This window comes from Cricetulus griseus, chromosome 8 (genome assembly GCF_003668045.3).
Source record: "Cricetulus griseus strain 17A/GY chromosome 8, alternate assembly CriGri-PICRH-1.0, whole genome shotgun sequence".
Lineage (NCBI taxonomy): Eukaryota > Metazoa > Chordata > Mammalia > Rodentia > Cricetidae > Cricetulus > Cricetulus griseus.
In genome coordinates this window covers 9461401-9481280 of record NC_048601.1, presented here as the reverse complement: position 1 = coordinate 9481280, position 19880 = coordinate 9461401, and the positions used below count along the sequence as shown (strand labels likewise).

General features: G+C 40.6%; 1 protein-coding gene across 3 annotated transcripts in view; it reads left to right on the top strand.

Moving 5' to 3' along the window:
* Positions 1-19880, top strand: part of Pik3c2g (phosphatidylinositol-4-phosphate 3-kinase catalytic subunit type 2 gamma) — a 302408-nt gene that overhangs the window by 25702 nt on the left and 256826 nt on the right. For 2 of the 3 annotated variants that reach the window (XM_035448879.1, XM_027429943.2), the window contains exons 6-7: positions 5730-5800; positions 9504-9567. In XM_035448879.1, coding sequence (XP_035304770.1) covers positions 5730-5800; positions 9504-9567 — 135 coding nt within the window. Of the gene's footprint in view, positions 1-5729; positions 5801-9503; positions 9568-17834; positions 17895-19880 lie in introns of all 3 variants that reach the window. The other variant, XM_035448878.1, reaches the window with a different exon arrangement.

The following is a 19880-nucleotide window of genomic DNA, read 5'->3' as shown; positions in this document are numbered from 1 at the left end:
AGCCCACTGATGGTGGTGTCAGCTTTGACAGTGGGTCTGCAGTTGTATAGGAAAGCAGACTGAGCAAGCCACTGTGAGAAGAGAGCCGATCAGCAGATTTCCTCCATGGCTTGCTCCAGGTCCCTGCCTTGTCTTCTGTCCATGACAGACTGTAAGATGTAAGATAAGACAAACCTTTCCCCCTCAAGCTATTTTTTGGTCAGTGTTTCACCACAGTGAGAAAGAAGCTAACTAGGACAATGTGTATTTTCATTTACTTGATTTTGTTTTCCCACAGTTATGTCCACCCTGCCCAAACCCTGGGACAGCATAGGATTTAATGACAAGCTCGTTCTGTGTATATGTAGGAGGTTTCAGGTACTGCCTGGAGCTTTTAGAGGGTTAAATAGGTGAAGTGAAAAAAAGCAGTGATAAATGCTGTTGTCTCCATATCATCTGTAATTAAAGTGCCAAATAGTTAAGAAATTAACTATACGGTCCACAGTCTCCTAGTCAGTATAAAGGGAAGTGAGGTTCCAGTGAAAGCAGGTTGGTTATTGCACTCATCATGTAAGAAATGAAGCCTGGTGCTGCATCTTTGCCATTGTGGCCATTGTCATTGCGGTCCGGGCAGGAACACATAGCTGAGCTGTGGTGCACAGTCTGCAGCTGCCACTGTAAATGCCCATTTTCATTGTGAGATTTGAGATTTGAGTCATACAGACAACTGAGTCCACGACTCTTTCAGATGCTCCATAGTCGCTTTACTTCCAGCAGTAAACATCACAAATTCCTGCCTAGTTTCAGAAGGATGGGAGAAGAGTAAAAATAACATTTGTTTTCCTTGAAGTAGTGCTGTTGTTTAGAAATATATAACAGATGGATCTCTGTAAGTTCGAGGCCAGTCTATTCTAGATAGGGAGTTGCTAGTCACCCAACATATATGGTGAGACCCTGTTTTAATAAAAAGACAAAATTAAAGGTTAAAAAATAAAAACAGACAACATGACTAAAGACAAAGATACAGTGAATCCTTTGTTCTTTCTGTGAGTATTCACTGTGTCATTTCTGTTTAGAAGTCCCCATGTTGCTGAATAGAACTGTGAACAAGGTTGACAAGATGTCTACTCCATGGCAGCGGGTAGATAGAGGAGTCGGCTACCTCTGCCTCCCAGTTGGAACCATGGTAACTTTCACAAAGAGTATGAGAAAGATGCTCAGGATCCCTCTCTCTCCAAACCTGGTCTTTCAAGACATGTGACATGCTCAGTATCACTTTGCAGAAGAGAAGACACGACATTTTAAAAAAGAATTAAGAGTGTTTGAACAACTAAGAAATGACACACTCAGGATCTAAGCTGCAGAAATCACAATGCTAGGGAGCGAGCAAGTCTGTGGTCTGGCGATCTCTTTCAAGACTAGGACTCCAGTGACCCAACCATGACCCCCTTTTTAAAAGACTCCACCCCATGCCAAATAGCCCAAGATCAAGCCTTCAGCATATGGGCCTGTGAAAAACACTCAAGACCTAAACTATAGAAATCACAATGTTTATCAAAATATCAACAATTTTGACATATCACAGTTTTTGTTGTAAAACTTTCAATACCCATTAATTATATTCTCAGTGGCAAGTCCTATATATGACCAGAAAAAAATAAAATGATGGTTACTGCATTAATTACTTTTCTATTGCCCTGCCAAAAACCCAGAACCAAAATAACTTGTAAAACAAAGCATTTAATTGGGGCTCACAGTTCCTGAGGCCCACAGTCAATGACCAACATGGAAGGGAATACAGCAGCAAGAGAGGCAAACAGGCAGGGTTCTGCTGTAGTATTTGGGAGCTTAGCTTGCATCTGATCCACAAGCAGGAGGCATACAGAGTCCTAGCTCAGAATGGTCTATGGGGTTTTGAAACTCAAAGCCCACTCCCATCCAGTGAAAGAACTCCTGCATTAATCCTTCCCAAACAGATTCACCAACTGGTAACCGTGCACTCGAATATATGAGCCTATGGGGGATGTCTTCATTCAAACCACCATAGTATAGTCACTGTCAGCTTCAGCTCTCAACTTGACATAATCTATAGTCAGCTGGGAAAGGGTAACCTCATCTGAGAACTGCTCCCATCACACTCGCCTGTGGGTATGTGTAGGGGGCATTTTCTTTACGAGTAGATGACATGGAAGAGTACAACCCATCGTGGGCAGCATTGTCCAAGGAAAAGTGGGCCTGGACTGTGGATAAAAAGTAGCAAGCCAGTAAGCAGCATTCCTGTATGGTCCCTGCTTCAATTCCTGCCTTCAATTCATGCCTTGCCCTCCTTCAATGATGTAACCCATAAGCCAAGTAACAACTTTTCATCCGCAAGTTAGTTTTAGTCATGGTGGTTTAACCACAAGAAACAGAGAGCAAACCAGGAAAGCTACTTCCATTTTAACACAAATTGTGCAACGTTTTCCTTCTTGGAGACCTGTGGGATACTGATGAACTTAATACAGCTTATCGGCTCGCACTCCTTTATAATTTAAATTACTATACTTGAAGTGTATTTTTTAGTCTTTACAAACAGTGAATATTCTTTCTTAATTCTACTTTTAAAGTAATACCAAATTCTCTTTGATTTTCAGAATTTCAATTATAAAAATGCATGAACAATGTATTTTTCCTTTCTGGGAAGATTGCAAATTTAGTTAGTGTTCTGCATTACAGCAGGAATATAGACATTGTTATCACTTGACTAAATTTATTGAACTTGTTGCCTTTCAGCAGTTACCTTAATGCTTTCTAATTGTGCAAAGCCTTATGAGGCTCAATTCATCACAATGCTGTGATTGTCCAGAAAGCAACCTTATGGTCTTAGAAATCAACATATATTTCAAAACTTTTAATGCTTCCACCTCAGTGAAATACCATGTAAATAACTGAATGTTTTTCCTTTAACATTTCAATTCTCTTTAAATTTCTTTTAAATGTGATCAAACGTGCTGTCAAAACTGCATAAGCTAATCACAGAAACATGATTTCCCTCTAGCTCAGAGGGTACTCACAAACTGATAACAGTAATAGAGTTTTTTCCAATACAAGATCTTACCATGTAGCCTACGCTGACTCCCAATGCATAATCCTCCATTCTCTCAGATTCTGAGATCACGGGCATGCACAGCCAGACCTGGCTCAGTAAAAGATTTCCAATGAGAAAAAAAATAATTTGTTTTTCCTTAAAACAAAAATACTAAGTCAGCTTTAGAGAAAATAATGTGCACAATGTGTTCCATGGCAGCTGAGGTATCCTTTCTAGTTTTTCTAGGGAACCATAAATATGGCACAGTGATTAATGGCACTACCTGCTCTTAGAGAGGACTCAGGTTCAGTTCCTAGTACCCACAAAGCCACTCCAGTTCCAGGGATCCAGCTTGTTCTAAGATCTGCAGCCATTGAAAACATATGAGGCACCTATGAACAAGCAGACTAACACCATATATCTAAAATAAATAAATATTTGAGATATGTATTCCAGATAAATGACAATAAAATAAAGATCAATTTCCTCCTCCTCAAAACACAAGTCTGGAGACAAATAAAATAGTTTTACAGTAAATATGAGTATCAAGTATGGAGACATGTAAATAAGACAATTTCATTGTAAAAAAGTTATTTATAGGCTTGCTTTGAATTATCAACTGTGGAAAATGAAGTTCTTCATGTTACAACAATTCAACTGCATTAATTATCTAATTATGTCTTAAAACATTAGTCATTTGGCACACACACACACACACACACACACACACACACACACACACACACACACACACACACACACACTAAATTCTTCTGCCTCTTTTTCCAGTAAGTTTTCTTCCAAAACCTGTGCAAAAGAGCTTAAAGTGGCATATCCTTCATTGTAATGTCATTGGTTGATCACACGAGGGCGACAAATTCAACAGTCTCCCATTTGCTCCCCCCCACCACCACCACCACTTTGTAATTTCCCATGTTTTACCAATTTATATGGAGCTAACCTTCAGCGTTCTCTGTTTCAAAAGATAAAACAATATCAGTCCCATAATTTCTGTCATAGTCACTCTGGTGACTGTAATGTGAATTCCTCTTAGCATTTCTTCGCTGTTTCTAACAGTGTGCTCTCAAACTATTGTGGTATAACGCTGACCTTACTCTTTCCACGTCCCCTAGCTTCTTTTTAACCTACTCACAAAACTGGACAGCATAAAGATGAATTCACCTTTGACATGTAGCAATATCTAGGACTTCCTTCTGATATTTTCTGTCAGGAACATGGGCAGTTTCAAAAATAAGATGTATGAGCTTGGAGCACTTACAACACAGACTATAAGAAACAGGTTTCAACAATGAAACATGTCGCCCTCCTGTGGTCCACAAGGCCATTACGATGAAGGATAGGCGACTGTGAGCACTTATGCACAGGGGTTGCATGAATGCTTACTGGGAAAGAACCTGGAATCGTGTGTGTGTGTGTGTGTGTGTGTGTGTGTGTGTGTGTGTGTGTGTGTGTGTGTGTGTGTGCCCCCGCGCGCGCGCGTGTGTGCATAGGGGCCATAAGACTAATGTTTTAAGATAGACACTCCTGTCAATTTGAAGAAAAATAAATTGCCAATTAATGACTCCTAGAATCTATAGTTACCAATAGCTGTAATTTATTTGCCTACATGAAGTGGCTCCCTTACACTTTGGAAGCAAGACAAGGTAAAGAAAAAAAAAAAAAAGCAAATGGAATCATTTAGGTATCTTCTGTCAGATCATCTGGCAAGTTAGATGTCACACTGTCATGACTTGGTGTGCACATGGAAGAAAAAACAGAGGGGAGGAAGAGGAGGAGGCCCAAGGAGGAGAAGTCAAAAGGGAGGGAGGGGGAAAAGGGAAAAGAGAAGAAGAAAGTAGGAAAATTGGTGTCAAAAGCCTTTTTCCTGTGGTGATGTTTTGTTTATGATATAACAAATAAAGCTTGCCTGAAGATCAGAGTGCAAAGCTAGCCACACTAGCTAGCCAAGAGACGCCAGGAAGGGGTAGCACACACCCCAGTACTCTGGAGACAACGGCAGATGGATCTCTGTTGATTTTAAGGCCACCCTGGGCTACATGAGAGTGAATCTGTCTAAAAAAGAAACAGAGCTCACACCTTTAATCCCAGCACTTGGGATAATACTCCTTCAGTCCCAGTACTAGGGAGGTGGAGACAGGAGAGACACGACTGGATAGAGAGAGGAATTTAAGATGGTAGGAGACAGGAACTTATTGAGTCTGAGGTTTGGTGGAGAGCAGGCAGTCTGAGCAGCAGTGCAGGCTGAGGTTCAGGGATCGCCCCCTCAGTCTGAGCATTGATAGAGGTGAGAACTCTCGAGTGGCTGGCCGCTTTGCTTCTCTCATCTTCAGCTTGAACCCCAGTATCTGTCTCTGGGTTTTTACTATTCGTGCTACATCTCCTTATTAGGACAAGTTACTATTTGTCCTGGGTGATACCCATATGTTTTCCCAGCGTCCTCTGGGCTTATCCTCATGCAAGGCTTAGCTTCCTGTTCACTTGGAAGGAAAGCTCACACAGTTAAGGAAAAGTAGTGGAAGTTGTTTAAAACAAAGTATAAAAATGACAAATGGAGGTTATCAGAGGAGGTGAGTGAAATGACAGCAGGAAGCTGCAGACCTATTTTTATCTGCTCCTCATTCCTAGTCTCTCCATAAATATTAATATAGTCTTTTGTCTACAGAGTGGAGATGACCACAGACAGTTTCATCTGAACCGGCTTCTAGAATTTACACATATTTGGAAAATATCCAGGTAAGATGTTTTGTTTCTCACTGAATTCTCAAATGCCAGATCAAATATCTTTTCAGTCAGTTGTAAACACTGTCCCTCCACTGGTACCTTGTCTGCTCTTTCACTTTACTGCGTACCTACCTCCCTTTGCCCAGCTCTGTTAATAATTATCGAGCTTTTACAGCTACTCAGAGGCACTTGTGGAAGAATATGGCTTTCATTATGAAATATCTCTGCTGTTGGTTATTACACTCCAAAGATTTCCCTTTTCTTATTCATTTTGTGAATTTGGGTATTTGTGTAACTCAGCTCATTGTAAAACTCAGTTCCCACACCTTGAAAGCCACCATCACCTGTTTAAAATTCTTCTGGACCTCCCTGATATAGTTGGTGTGCCAAAAGTAGAGGAGTGTGAATTCAAATTGGAAAACCCAAGTGACAGAATCCGGGCACCTCATAATTGATCCTCGAACCTAAAGGTATGCCTGTGTTGTTTAGAATAGATGCATCAGGAAGTAAAACCAGATGACATCAGGGCTATTGTTTGGTTTTCTCTGGAATTAAACTATTCTGTGTAGAACCAGGAAGAACCTGGGGTGTAGGAGGTGTAACTCTGGTGTGTGTTGCAGGTGATGGCATTAAGTCCTAAAGCAAAGCCTGCTATAAAGGTTCTTAAATTGGTTTGTGGAATATTAATAGAACTCATCACTTTGTGAAACTATTGTATATTTCTGCATGCATTTCTCACCTACATCTCCTCTCAGCGCTACATCTTCTCTGCTTCAGAATCAAGGAAACAGAGGCTCTGAGAGGGCAGATAACTGACCCCAGGCTCTTAAGTCACCATTAGCAGGAGGGCCAAATGCAGGTACATTGGAATCTGCAAGGACTGAATTTTTGCATTAAACCATTGTGACCTTATATTGGCTTCTCCCCACACGTCAGTGTCATTCACAAAACATCTAGGCTCATTCTGTACCATCATAAAATGGTTGGGACTGAAAAGGGGTCCCAAGATCATCCAATCCAAATTTTTTCTTCACAGATAGGTACAAGGACCACATACAGGTTGCTGGCAATATTAACTAAGGCTGCAGCTTCATTTTTAAAAAATGAATCTATGCACAGGCTGTGGAGAAACAGACACCAAAGAGGTAAACTGGAAGTAGAGAGAGAGCAAAAATAACAAGCCATTGTATAAATGGCAGATTTCTGGGAGAGGAGTTATCACCTCCCACTGGTTTGTTTGAAGATTGTGACTTGGGCCTGGCTCTTGGGACACAGAGTGAAGAAGCAGAGGCTGTGAGAAAATGGTCCCAAAGATGACACCACTTGTCCCTCACCAATTTGTTGGCCTTGGCTGCTGTGCATGGATGTCCAAGGAGTTAAATCAGGACAAAACAAAAGTCCTACTGTAATAAACGATATAGAACACCTAACAGGGACAGCCTAGGTTCAGTTTAAACACCTCTACTTTTTAGCTTTATCCTGAGAGTGATAGGCAACAATCCAGGCAGGCTGGAGAAGATGCCACACCCCAGTAGTTCTCCTCTTCTATTATAGGAACTAAAACAATGATGTTAAAGACAAAAACAGCAGCAATAATAACAAAAATCACACAGATGCAGAGCTGCGCAAAGCTTCTATTTCCATTGCATGCCCACCCATCTATCCTCTGTGTTGCTTGGTGGTTGGTTTCCTTCCCAGCCTCGTGAAAGCCACTGCAGGCCTTAGTTCTCTGGGAGTCAGTGTCTTCCTTCATACTTCATAGACTCAGATGCCAACCACCACCAACCCAGGGGTCCACATCTGCAATGCCAACTCTCAGGAAGTGGGGGGTGGGGATAGGGCATGAATCCACAAAACTGCAAGTGTTATGCCATCCTGGACTACACACCAAAATCCCTTCTCAACAAAACATCAACAACACAGGACCAAGCCCTTGATGACTAGAATAATGACAGGGGCTTTCCCTTGGATCCTCCCCCTTCCATGGTTCATTGATTTCTTATAAGTTGAGAAAATTATATACTAGCAATATTTCCAATTAGTTTTTTTAAAAAAGTAGAATATATGTATATATTAACAAACAAAATGAAGGAGTAGGTGTGTCCCTGAGGTCTTTTTAGCGTTGGGAACAGATTTTATGTAAAAGCACACTATTATTTTCTTACCACTCTGCTTGTATAGACGTTATGTATTTAGTCTTAGAAATGACAGCTAAAGTGATAATGTGATAATGTCTGAGAAGGAAGCTACCGTAAAGTATATTAATGGGTTTTCCATGTAGGTTTTTGTCTGTATAACTCATTATTCAATTCAGCTCAGGAATTTCAAGACAAATAAGGAGATAAAGTTAATAATGTTTTAGAAAGTGCTCTGAACAGCCAAGCTGGTAGGAATCTCTGCTCAAATCACCCACACCCCACTCAACACAGATAAAGCTAGAACAGTTAGAGAAGTGGCAAAGAAGTAATAGAGTAATCTGTTGCCGAAGACAACCCCATCCATCATAAATTTTGTAAAGACTGCATGTTTAATATTTCTTAATACTAACATTTACTGTTATCTGCTTATGAATTACATTTGGGTTTTGTAGAGCCAACTCATTCTCCTCTGGTCTTACATCAACACAGAAGTTCCTGTGTTCACATCCTAAAAGATGTGAACAGTTCATTCTACTGCTCTACTAACAAGCCGGAGTTCAGTTTTGTAGTAAACTCTTTCTGTGTTCTCCAATTCAGTGTTAGCAAGGTCTACCTGGAGGTGGTGACACTGGAGACTCCGTGACTACCCTTCATGTGTTAATTATCACTGGTGCCTGTGATTAACCAGCTCTGAACTGAGGCTTTGTAATCTTTTGAGGTTCATGATGGCATGAGGGACTCAAGGGTGCATGTCGATACTTATAAGATATTACAGAGGTCAGGGAGGAGCCGATTTAAAAGAACAAGAAAGAAAGCAGAGACCCCAGCTCTCTGCAGGCATATCCCTCTCCAAGAAGTCCCCTGTGGTCTGCCATATGGAAGCTTTGCAAACACTGACCCCTTTGGACTTTCAAAGACTTTCATTATGTATGCATGATAGATCAAGTTGCTGGCTGTATTCGCTGTTTTTCTAGCTACTGTGATAACATACAATGACACAGACAATTTAATTTGAGGGTACAATAATTATGACAGAAATGTCAAGGCAATAGGAGCTTGATGTAGCTGAATGTAGACCTCTGTGGTCAGGAAGAAGCGAAAGGTGAATACTAGTGCAGGACCCAAGCCTGAGGAATGGTACCACTATTTCCAGGGTGGATCATCCCATTTCCATTAACTTAAATCAAGATAACCCCCACAGACAGGGCCAGAGGCAGAGGCTAACCTAATATAAACAATTATTCAGAAGCCTGTTGAACGCCACGTGAACTATGATCTATGCACCTTGTGGGAATGGTGGAATTGTGAAAATCTTTACAATTTTAAATATGTTTTAAAGGATAATGGGCCAAGTGTGATAGACTTGGAATTGACATAAGAACTCTGTGAATTAGTTCTGAAATTCTGTGAAAATAAAATAATTTCAAGGTAAATTTTTTTAACTCATATCAAGTAATGTTGACATTCTAACTAAGAGAATCTTGGAAAAATTACAACTCGTGATAAATGTCTGTGCTAGAGATGATATTAATTTTTCTACACAAAGTTAATCAAATTTTTTGTTTTTATCTTTGTAGACAATGCCTCTCCACAGTAATAAAGAAATATGACTTCCATGTCAAACTCCTGTTGAAAAACCAGGTATTATCTTCCATAGCTTTAGCCATCTATTCAATGAATATTTATTAAACATCTCCTATTTTGTTTAAAAAATTGGCAAGTTTCTTAAGAAATTGAGATGAATAAAACAGAGTCTGTTAGTATTCAGGCATCTGTACTACCCTGTCCTTGGTGTTCTGACAGGATACACCCTCAGCTGCAGCCACTAAGAGCACCACCTGTGCACATTCACTGAGTTCCCTTTGAAAAGGGCCCTGCCCACCTCTCATCCTTCTCTCTCTTTCTTTCTCTCCCTTTGTCTCTGTCTCTGTCTCTGTCTCTGTCTCTGTCTCTCTGTCTCTCTGTCTCTCTCTCTCTCTCTCTCTCTCTCTCCCCTCTGCCCCCTCTTTCCTTTCTCCCCCTTCCCTTACCCCCTTTTTATGATCCCTTTCCCTAATTAAAAAAAAAAAACCCTCTGCTTGAACCCTGTCACATGGCATTTTTCTCTTGAGCACTGCTTTTCCTAAATTACAATAGAGTCTGCATTTCAAGGGAATTTCCATCCACCATGGGAATATAGATAAGGTGAAGGGAATATACAGTGAAATGCTGTATGTGCTACCAAAAAAAGCCTTATGCACACAGAACACTCCGCAAAGGATAATGAACATCACACATTTCAGCTGTTTGTTGCAATATGAACATGTGTTTCTTGGTCAGAGGAGAACGGTGGACACTAGGGAAAAATTTGCAAAATAAAATAGAAACAATGAACTGAGAGACAAAGTTAGTGTGTTTGGGAAACTATACCAAACTTTGCACAACTTCAGTCAGGTTCAAGGTGAGAGGCTGTCGAGAGTAACAGAGATACTTTTGGATCATATATAACCAACCTAAAGACTTTTTGATTTATCAGCTAATGGCAGAGGCCATTGTTGACAGTAGTACAATGACTAATGGGTGATTAGAGAGGCATCCCATTAGCCCAAAGTGATAATGAAGGCCTGAACCAGCATCATACTGCAGGATGGAGATGGGGTGAAATGTGGTATTTGCATGATTAGGGCAAAGACTCAGTAAGCCTAAAATGACTGCAGATTTCCTGGCTGCAGCTGACTGCATGGAGAGATCAATTCCAGAGAATAATGATGAGGGGAGAGGATGCCTCAGCAGGAGAGAATGTTGGATTCAATCCAAGGCTGCTAAAATCCGGGCACCTGCTGTGCTCCGGGTTGTGGTCTCCATCAGGCAGATCATTTCTGAGAGCTGCTTTTAGGGAAAGGCTGGTCTTTCAAACATAAGGCACCACACCATCTCCCACAAGTCAGTGTAAACCAGAGTCTAACTTGAAGCAGATGCGGACTTATTTTCTCATGAATCAGAGCATCAACAGGCCTGTGAAAAGAGGAAGCTCTGGGGAACTGACTACTCCTAACAGCAATGAACGTGGTCTTGTTGGGGATGCAGAACTTGTATATAAATGTGAATTCTGTACAAATAATTAACAATATGGGGATGGCACTACAATGATACACCTCATTTTCCTCCCTGAAGTCTAGTACGTTCCCCGTTGCAATTTTCTTTCTTGTGCCTGTCTTGAACTTGGGTATGTAAATGCATGGGATATGAGTGAAAGAAACTGACACTCCTTAAATTTTTAATTAATTTTTCTCTCATATAATCCTTGCCTGCTGCGGCCCCTCCTCCTTCTCCTCCAACCCCACCTCTCCTTTCCCCAGATCCACTGCTCCTCTGCTTACCTTCAGAGAAACAACAGACTTCCCAGGGATATCAACCTAATACGGCATAGTAAAATGCAGTAAGATGAACACAAACCCTCATACCAAGGCTAGAAGAGGCAATCCAATCCAGTAGGAGGAAAGGCATCCCAGGAGCAGGCAAAGGAGTCAGAGACACCCCCACTCCCACAGTTATCTTATAAAAGTGTCAGAAGATTTCTCAGTAGATCAAGTGCTTGCTACGGCAATGTGAAGACCTGAGTTCAGATCCTCAGCTTCCAGAAAAGCTGGGTATGGTGCCACACATCTGTAACCCCAGATCTGGGGAGGCAGAGACAAGAGGATCCTGAGGGCTCACTGGCCAGGTCACCCAGCCTATGCAGTGAGCTCCAGGTTCTGTGAAAGACCTTGTCTCAAAAATGCAGCACTGAAAGACTTACGTAGACACCCAACATCAACTTCTGGCTCCGTGGGTACAAGTACAGGAGCCTGCACACACATGCATCCATTCTCTCTCTCTCTCTCTCTCTCTCTCTCTCTCTCTCTCTCTCTCTCTCTCTCTCTCTCTCTCTCTCTTCACTCATTCTTCATCTCCCTCTCTACCTCTCTCTCTCTCACACACACACAAATCCATATATACACACATGCATAGTGACACACATATATGCACACACACACACACACACACACACACACACACACAGAGTTTTGTAGCTGTGCTCTTTTAAACTTGATTTCTTCAGTCCCATAATAATCTTTCTTTCTAAGGCAGAATTTAAAATTTACCAGGACCTAAGGCCCATTAAAATTTCAATCCCCTATGCAGAGACACTTCTGAGGGTTAATGATCTAATTAAGAGCTGACTCCACTTAGCTAACATCTCAGTACTGTTCATATGTTGTAGGCATCTCCTGTCCACATACACATGCTCAGACTTTTGAGGATCTGTAACATTTCTGGCTTTCCATATTTAGAAGCTTGATGGCATTGCTCACATAAGAAGCCATCCATGTGTTCACTTTGAAAGAAACCATTGGCTACTGTTAATTTTTCCAATATGACTAAAATATTGGCAAAACATCAAAGACAATGTCTTCACATTGTCACTAGCAAAATAACAGCCATTGCTTGCAAATGGATTGATTTATAAATAGGCCACAGTGCCTGCATGTGTCCAGATGAACTCAATGCAAAACAAAGAGCTTTCTTTTAGATTTAATTTTTAAAGCTTTGTGCATATGTGTATGTCTCTCTGGGTATGTGAACATGAGTGCAGTTGTCCCCAGAGTGCATCTGACTCTCTAGTGCTGCACTTCCAAGTAGTTTTGAGCTATATGACAACGATGTTGGGAATTGAACTTGGGTTCCTGGACCAGTCCATGTTCTTAACCACTGGGCCATCTCTTCAAATTCATACAAAGCTTGGTAGATGAGCTTTTGAAGTAGAGCATCAGAACAATGTGTGGGCAGACCGAAACATTGCCAGTTCTCAGAGCTGCACCTGCTTATTGACAAATGAATTAAGCAGCATTGCATCAAGACTCCACTGTCACTCCACCTGCTCCTTTGAGAAGCAGCATTTCATTAATGTCACAAGCAGCATCAATTTGAAAAATAATGTTTTCACCATCTCCTAAAAACTTGGGCTATTATGCATGATTTGAAAACAAAACAACAATTCCCTCAGCTACATAAATATCATGAATATTCCTGACTGATGGGAGTAATTTAAACTGACAAATATGTTTGTTCCTTGAAATAATTACTTCAACATATTTTAGACTTTATTTATTTCAGATTGGGTGCCCTGGCTTGTGTTTTAGATGGCTAATTGTACAGACAAGTTATATGGAACTTTTCCATTGGACACTTTCTTCCTAAGTTCCATTCCATGAATATTTTGAATTGTCAGCAATAAATTTTGAACACATTCTGTACCCTGTATTTATCTTTAAATTTTGAGAGAAATTAAAAATAAAAAGTTTTGTCCAAAGGTATTCCTGGATGCTTACTTGATGCAAATAACTGAACGTTTTTGCTCACTGAATAGAGAAGTGATGAGTGGCCTTCCCTGAAGTGGCTGAGGACGTGGGTTGAGACTGGGCACATTTACATAAGTAATTCCTAGAGTAGACTCTGTTCATCCTGACACACTATAAAATCATATCTTGCCTTTCTGCAAAGAGTTGAATTCTGGTTTAAAATCACTTCCTACTAGGACACTTCAATACTTTGTTAGGTTCCTACTGAAATGTCAGTCAGGACTTTTAGAGGTAAGAAATTCCAATAATCTATCAGAGAATCTAATTAACCACTGAACTAATTGCAGAGCGAATCTCTAAGAATGCATGAAATCAACTCATGCTTTGAAATGTGGTTTGACTCCATGCAGTGCCTACCTGGTCTAGGAAGGGCTTAAGAGCCCTCCTCCCTAGTCTCTCACCATCTAGCCCATGATGCAGAGGCTATACCAAGTCAAAATCATCCAAAGAGTAACACATCTTTTGTATTCACCGAAATGACTCAGGAGAAATAAGGACTTATACCTCACACGTGCTCCTCCTCTAAAGCTACAAGTCACACAGAGAAGAAGAAAACCCCCAAAACAGAAAGTACAAAGAGTGAGTACAGGATATCACGATGCATGTTATAACTTTTAAAAAGCAAAGCCCTTCCAGTCACAGAAAAATATACCAGTAGATGTTCAGAATGTCCAATTTCAAATGTCATCTAAGCAGAGTTACAGTCAGGTCGGAATTCAGAAACGGAGCTCCCAGCTTCTGAGAGATATTTCTGTTGACTCCATCACTAGGGAGGGATTTACCTAGCCTTCCTAATTCATATTCCTCACTGCTGGAGTAGAGATAATAAAACATAATACAATGATATCTTTAAAGATCAGTGAAAATGATCCGTGTAATATGGTTATCAAAGGGCAGTGATTGGGAGATCATCTTCACGGGACGATGGGTCAGGTATTATCGTCATCGCACTGCTATTGCGGCCACTGGTTTTTGTGTTTTTTTTTTTATCACTATCACCAGACAGGAAGATCATAGAGAATCCAGAATGGAGTTGCTGAGCTGCCAGTTCATAATCACAATCAGATATAATGAAATGTTCTGGAAAGGAGTAAAAAATTCATAAGAAGAAAATAATAATAATAATAATAATAATAATAATAATAATAAATGAACCGGTCTTGAGGATGAGTGAGGTGTTCAGAAATAGAGAAGCTGGGGAGAGAAAATGGGGTCACAGGAAAAAAGGCACAGGTGCAGAAAGGAAGCCTTCCTTAGCAGAAATGCAGGCCAGGCTGAAATGACTAAAAGTCAGAACCATTATGTAAAGAACACCCATCCGCAGACTGAGGAAATACAAAAAAGAATTCAGTCTCAGTCCTTGAAGTGGGAGAGACTTCAGAGCCGGGAATCTGGGATTCTCATGCAACATAACAGCAGAGAACTTTCTGGAAAGAGGCAAACACTGTTTGCACTCTCTGGGGTTTAGCAGCATGGTATGTGTCACAGGAAGAACGTGTAGTAACGTGTATTCAGAACAGAGACGGAGGACCATGTCTTGCTGGCATCGTAGGCTCTGCCTGGGTCCTTTCCATTTACTCTCTTGAGAAGGAAAGCCCTTTGTACCCACAAGACGGCTCAGCCCGTCACCTGTAAAGGCACCTGTAATCATGTCTGACAGCCTGAGGCTGATCCGGGCAACCCACACGGTGAAAGGAGAGAGCCCATGCTGTGCTCAGACTGTCACATTCTTGCTATAGAACACACACACATACACTCACGCACGCGCGCGCGCACACACACACACACACACACACAAACACACTCACACACGCGCACACACACACGCACACCACATAGAAAAACAAAGTTGGTAATTTTTTAAAATTTGTAAATAAGTGTCCTTGGATGGAAAGTACTGGTTTTTTTTTCTCTTTGTCATCATCAAAGTATGCATGCATTAGTAATGATAGAACTCTGTGTCCTTTGACTTTTTATATATTAATAAAATCAAAGCACACACACATATTCATCTTGCGCCATGTGATGGGTATATGTTCCTTTTAAATGCTAAATAGTACTCCATTAGAAAAATGGACCTCAGTTTATCTCCTATACAGTCGTCAGACATCTGAGAAAACACCAATAACTCTTCAAGGGTATATATTTAGGGTTGTTCATCCATAGCTATGTACATTTCACAATACAAGAGAGTTCCTCTTTTTTACCAATGTGTGATACAGTCCAACTTGAGGCATATGTAATGATATTTGGTGTAATTTTTTATTTCTTATTAGCAAATTCACGATTATTTACTTTTTAATAAATGTAACAATAATTTCCAATGTTTTATGACATACATGTTGCAAGCCACCTGGTGTGGATGCTGGACACTAGGCTCAGCTATTTTGCAAAAGCAGTTGTGTGTCTTAACCACAGAGTTATCTTTCTAGCCCTTCAGTTTTTGCTTAAAACTCAGTTTATATTTTTATATATTTTATGCTTTTTATACTATCAATTGAAGATTGGCTTCCAGAGCTTTGCAAACCTTTTCTCAATTTTTTTTAGTATTAATTAGAGTTTTGCCCCTTGTAGTTCTATGTTCAATTTCAAATTGCTATTTTTACGTGTAAAGTGCTAATCCTTGAATTTTTCTAATTCTTTGATATTTTCATGCTTACAGACAATGAATTTGATTATTTTCAGGCTCTATTAACTTCTCTCATCCCCCTCATACTTAAAAGTTTATCCCTTGTTCTTGGTTTGCGGGTGTGTGAGACCTACTGAGATTAATCCAGATCAGCTGCATAAGCATGTGAGGTTAGTTCCTGGAATACAGCAAATTATTAGTGACTACGCCACTGAAGGAAATGAACCCCACTGCCACTCCTAGCACTGGTGGAAGCCAGAAGAGGGCTTCAGATCCCCTGGAACTGGAGTGGGGATGGTTATGAGCCACATGTGGGTGCTGGGAACCAAGTCCAGGTCCTCTGGAAGAACAGCCAGTGCTTTTTACTGCTGAGACACCACTTCAGCAGGTCTTCTATCAGGTTATTTTGTTATTTAATCCATGTTTTATAGAAAGTGTTGATATTACACGATAAGAGTTTTGCTGTGTTGTTATTCTTATTATCTGCCTTTCTTAGACACTTCACTAACAACACTGGTAAAATTCTTGATGTATTTTAGGAGAATTGGTGTATTGTCTCTATCATAACTAATATCCAGGTCACTTCATAGTTTGACTTCACTAATCTCTATGAACAATGAGCTGCATTAGCTTGTGTTTCTGTGAGGATCCTTTTATTTATTTATTTTTTCAATTGAATGCTAGACAGCACGTGTAGAACAACGTAAGATACTGAGGTAAATTCTACTGAGGCCTGAAAATACTTAGCTTTCTGCTGCTCTACTGTTAGTGTGTAGGGCAAATTCAGTCCATCAAGGTATTGGGACAGAGCATCGCCTCCACATTTCCTCTTCCTTCTGCAACCCTCTCCCTTTGTTTACTATGAAAAAGTGATTCCTTTGGCTCTGAGGTCAAGTGGTTTCTGTTATAAGAGTCAAGTACAGTCTCAAGTAGACTTTGTACCTGACTTCAGATCACGGCTCTGTCCTTTCTAGGAACAACAGGGAATTCCCCTGTGTCTAGACACAGTCCTCTGCAGCAGAGGACCCTGCCACCGGTGCCTGACCTGGAGCTGACATCCAGTAAGATCCTGGAGTCAAGGCAGGGCTCCACCTGTGCACAGTGTTTTAACTCCAATCTGTCTTTCATTAACAGAAAATAGTCAACTGTGCACTACCTATTTCTGATTGTGCTTTCTACTTCTTAAAAGCAAAGGTTTGAACCTGCAACCAAGAGACAACTGACTGCTTCCCCTATGTCCAGGAATCCAGGCTGTTACTCCCATAAAAAGAGTCCACAGAGGTGGGCAGGGCTTTGTTCCTGCCCCTGGACATTCCTGATCATTCACACACCTATGATTCGTGGGCTTTCACTTCCAAATGGGCATGGTAACTCAAGCCCAGTCATGAAGAATTTCTCTTAAATGTCCCTGTCTTCTGACCCACTCAAATGGTGGCTGCATCCGCACCTACTCTACACCAAAGCTTGAACATTTGGTGAGCCCGCGTCTCCAGTTAGCCTTCGTGATGATGTTCATTTGGTTAGCTTGTGATCTCACGTCTCTGTAGAGGTCATAACAATTTACAGCTCTGTATGTTATGTGGCAGCTGCTTTCACTTTTTACAATTGGCCCAATATTCTACATTTCAAGCTTAAGTTCTTCTTCAGAGAAAATATCCATCTCTTCAGAGGAAAAAAAAAAAACACGGCAGAAGAAAAATGTCAAGGAACACATCCTAAATTCTCAATGTGTCTCTGAATTCATGAATTGATTTTGATCCTTTCATTCAGATTTCTCTGAAATTTGGAATTGAGAAAGGGTTGTGTGGCTGTTGAAATGCAGTTTGCCTTTGTCTCTGTCACCACTAAAGAAGTCCAAGCTTTCTTTCATTTGAGTGGTGCTCCATTCTCTTTTCCAGGAAGACCTGGTGGATAAACACCTCTCAGCCATGTTTTCCAGGGCTCCAAACCCTATCCAGGTATCTTTATTATCTAAGGTATCAGAACGCAGAGCTTGTAACACATCTAATATCTTCCAAGAAAAATCCAGAGCATATCTCACAGAACACAGCATCACATGACTGTTTGTTGTTTTTTTAACTCAAAGGATCAAAGAGTCAGGAGAAATTTAACCCAGTCAAAACTCCGGTGGATTGCACAACTCCTCTGTAAACTTCCCTGATGCTCTTGAGCCTGCAAGGGGAGGAGTTCCATGCTCCTGCGGCTACCTAGGCAATTCTTAAGCCAATACTTTAGAGAAAGTTCTCTTATATTTATCCAAAAATCACCTCCTTTATACATAAATACAGAACTTTAGTAGCATTTGGCTATTTGAAACTAATTTTATCCATAACCACTGTGTTTGTGTGTGCCTGTGAGTGTGTGTGTGTGTGTGTGCATGTATGTACATGTGTTTGTGTGCACACATATACGTGCATGAATGTGTACATGAGTTTATGTGTGTAAGTATGAATATATATATATGTATATATATATATATATATTATATATAATATATATTATATATATATCAAATGCATACATACACACACACACACACATGTTGGAGTATGGTTGGAAAGTGTGTCCACACAGTTGCTTTGGGTCTGCTTCTGCCTGAGTTCACAATAGTAACAACCTCTGAACTGTTACTTTTCACAAACTGTAACCGGTAATTTGGCAGAAGGGTTCATTGCGGTTCATGGTTTGAGGGGCTACTGCCCACTCTAGTAGCAGACATGGTGACAGTCAGCTCCTGATGGTGACTGAAGTGACCAGAATGTTTCACCTCTTCACATAGTCTAAAACAGAAAGAAGGGAATTGGGATGGAAGAAGGGCTAGCCTGTAACCTGTAAGCCCTGCCACCAAGCAGTTTGGCAGCCAGGCCCACCTCCTAAAGGTTCTACAACTACCCTCCAGAGCACCACCAGCTTAGGACCATGTCTACAAACACATAAGCCTGTAGGGGGCATCTCAAATCCAGACTACATTGACCTACTGGAATTCTTAACACAGATTCCATATGAACTAAATAGGTTAATATCTTCAGGTTTGTATAACAAGAGATGTGACCATCAGTTTTTCAGATAAAAGCTGTGGGCAGGAAGCAGCATTTTTAGAACTTCTCCATCAGGCTTGTCTTCTTCTGCCCTTTACAGGTCATAAGCCACCCAATGTCATTTTCCTTCTCTGAGTCTTAGCCCCAAATCATCCCTTTCCCCACTGTATCCAATTATCTGAGGTTTCATCTATCAGCACCTGGCAGAATGTGAACCATAAACATTAATTCCTCATGCCAGAACCTACATCCAAACAGATCATTCCCTCAGGCCACTGAAGGACCAGTGTTTGAGCAGAAGCTCAGACTGGAGGGTCACTCTAGCTGCCGGTATCCGAAAAACTAATCAATCTCTGTTATGTGCTAAGCTGCACACACACAGTCTTCTGAGAATGAAGGGTTTGTGTATTTGTGTTTCTTAATATGACAATTAAAAGAGCTAGAACCTTGTTCTACTTCACTTGGGTAGCTCCTGTTTTGTATCCAAAAATACCCGAACTGAATGGCAGTCCTAAAAATTTCATGATGTCTGAATATCTGCCAGGCTTAAAGCTGTGTGTGTGTGTTTGCGTGTGAATGCACTTGAATGTGTGTATTTGATATGAGTTTTGTGAGGTCACTCTTATCTTCATGGAGATCTTTGGTGGTTAGACGTCAACAGAGGGCATCTCCCTCTCAGCCACTAAAACTACACTTCCCTCTATTGCCAAGCAATGAAATTTTGGCATCATCGTAAATCCAATCTTTCTTGAATTCTCATATCAAATTCATCACAGTGTTATTTTTAAGATTGAATTATTTCACTTAACATGTTCTAGAACTCTCAGTGACTCATGACTACAATTAACATATTTATCTTTCAGAGTTTTGTGAATGTAAAATGAGATACATAGATTATGTAAGATA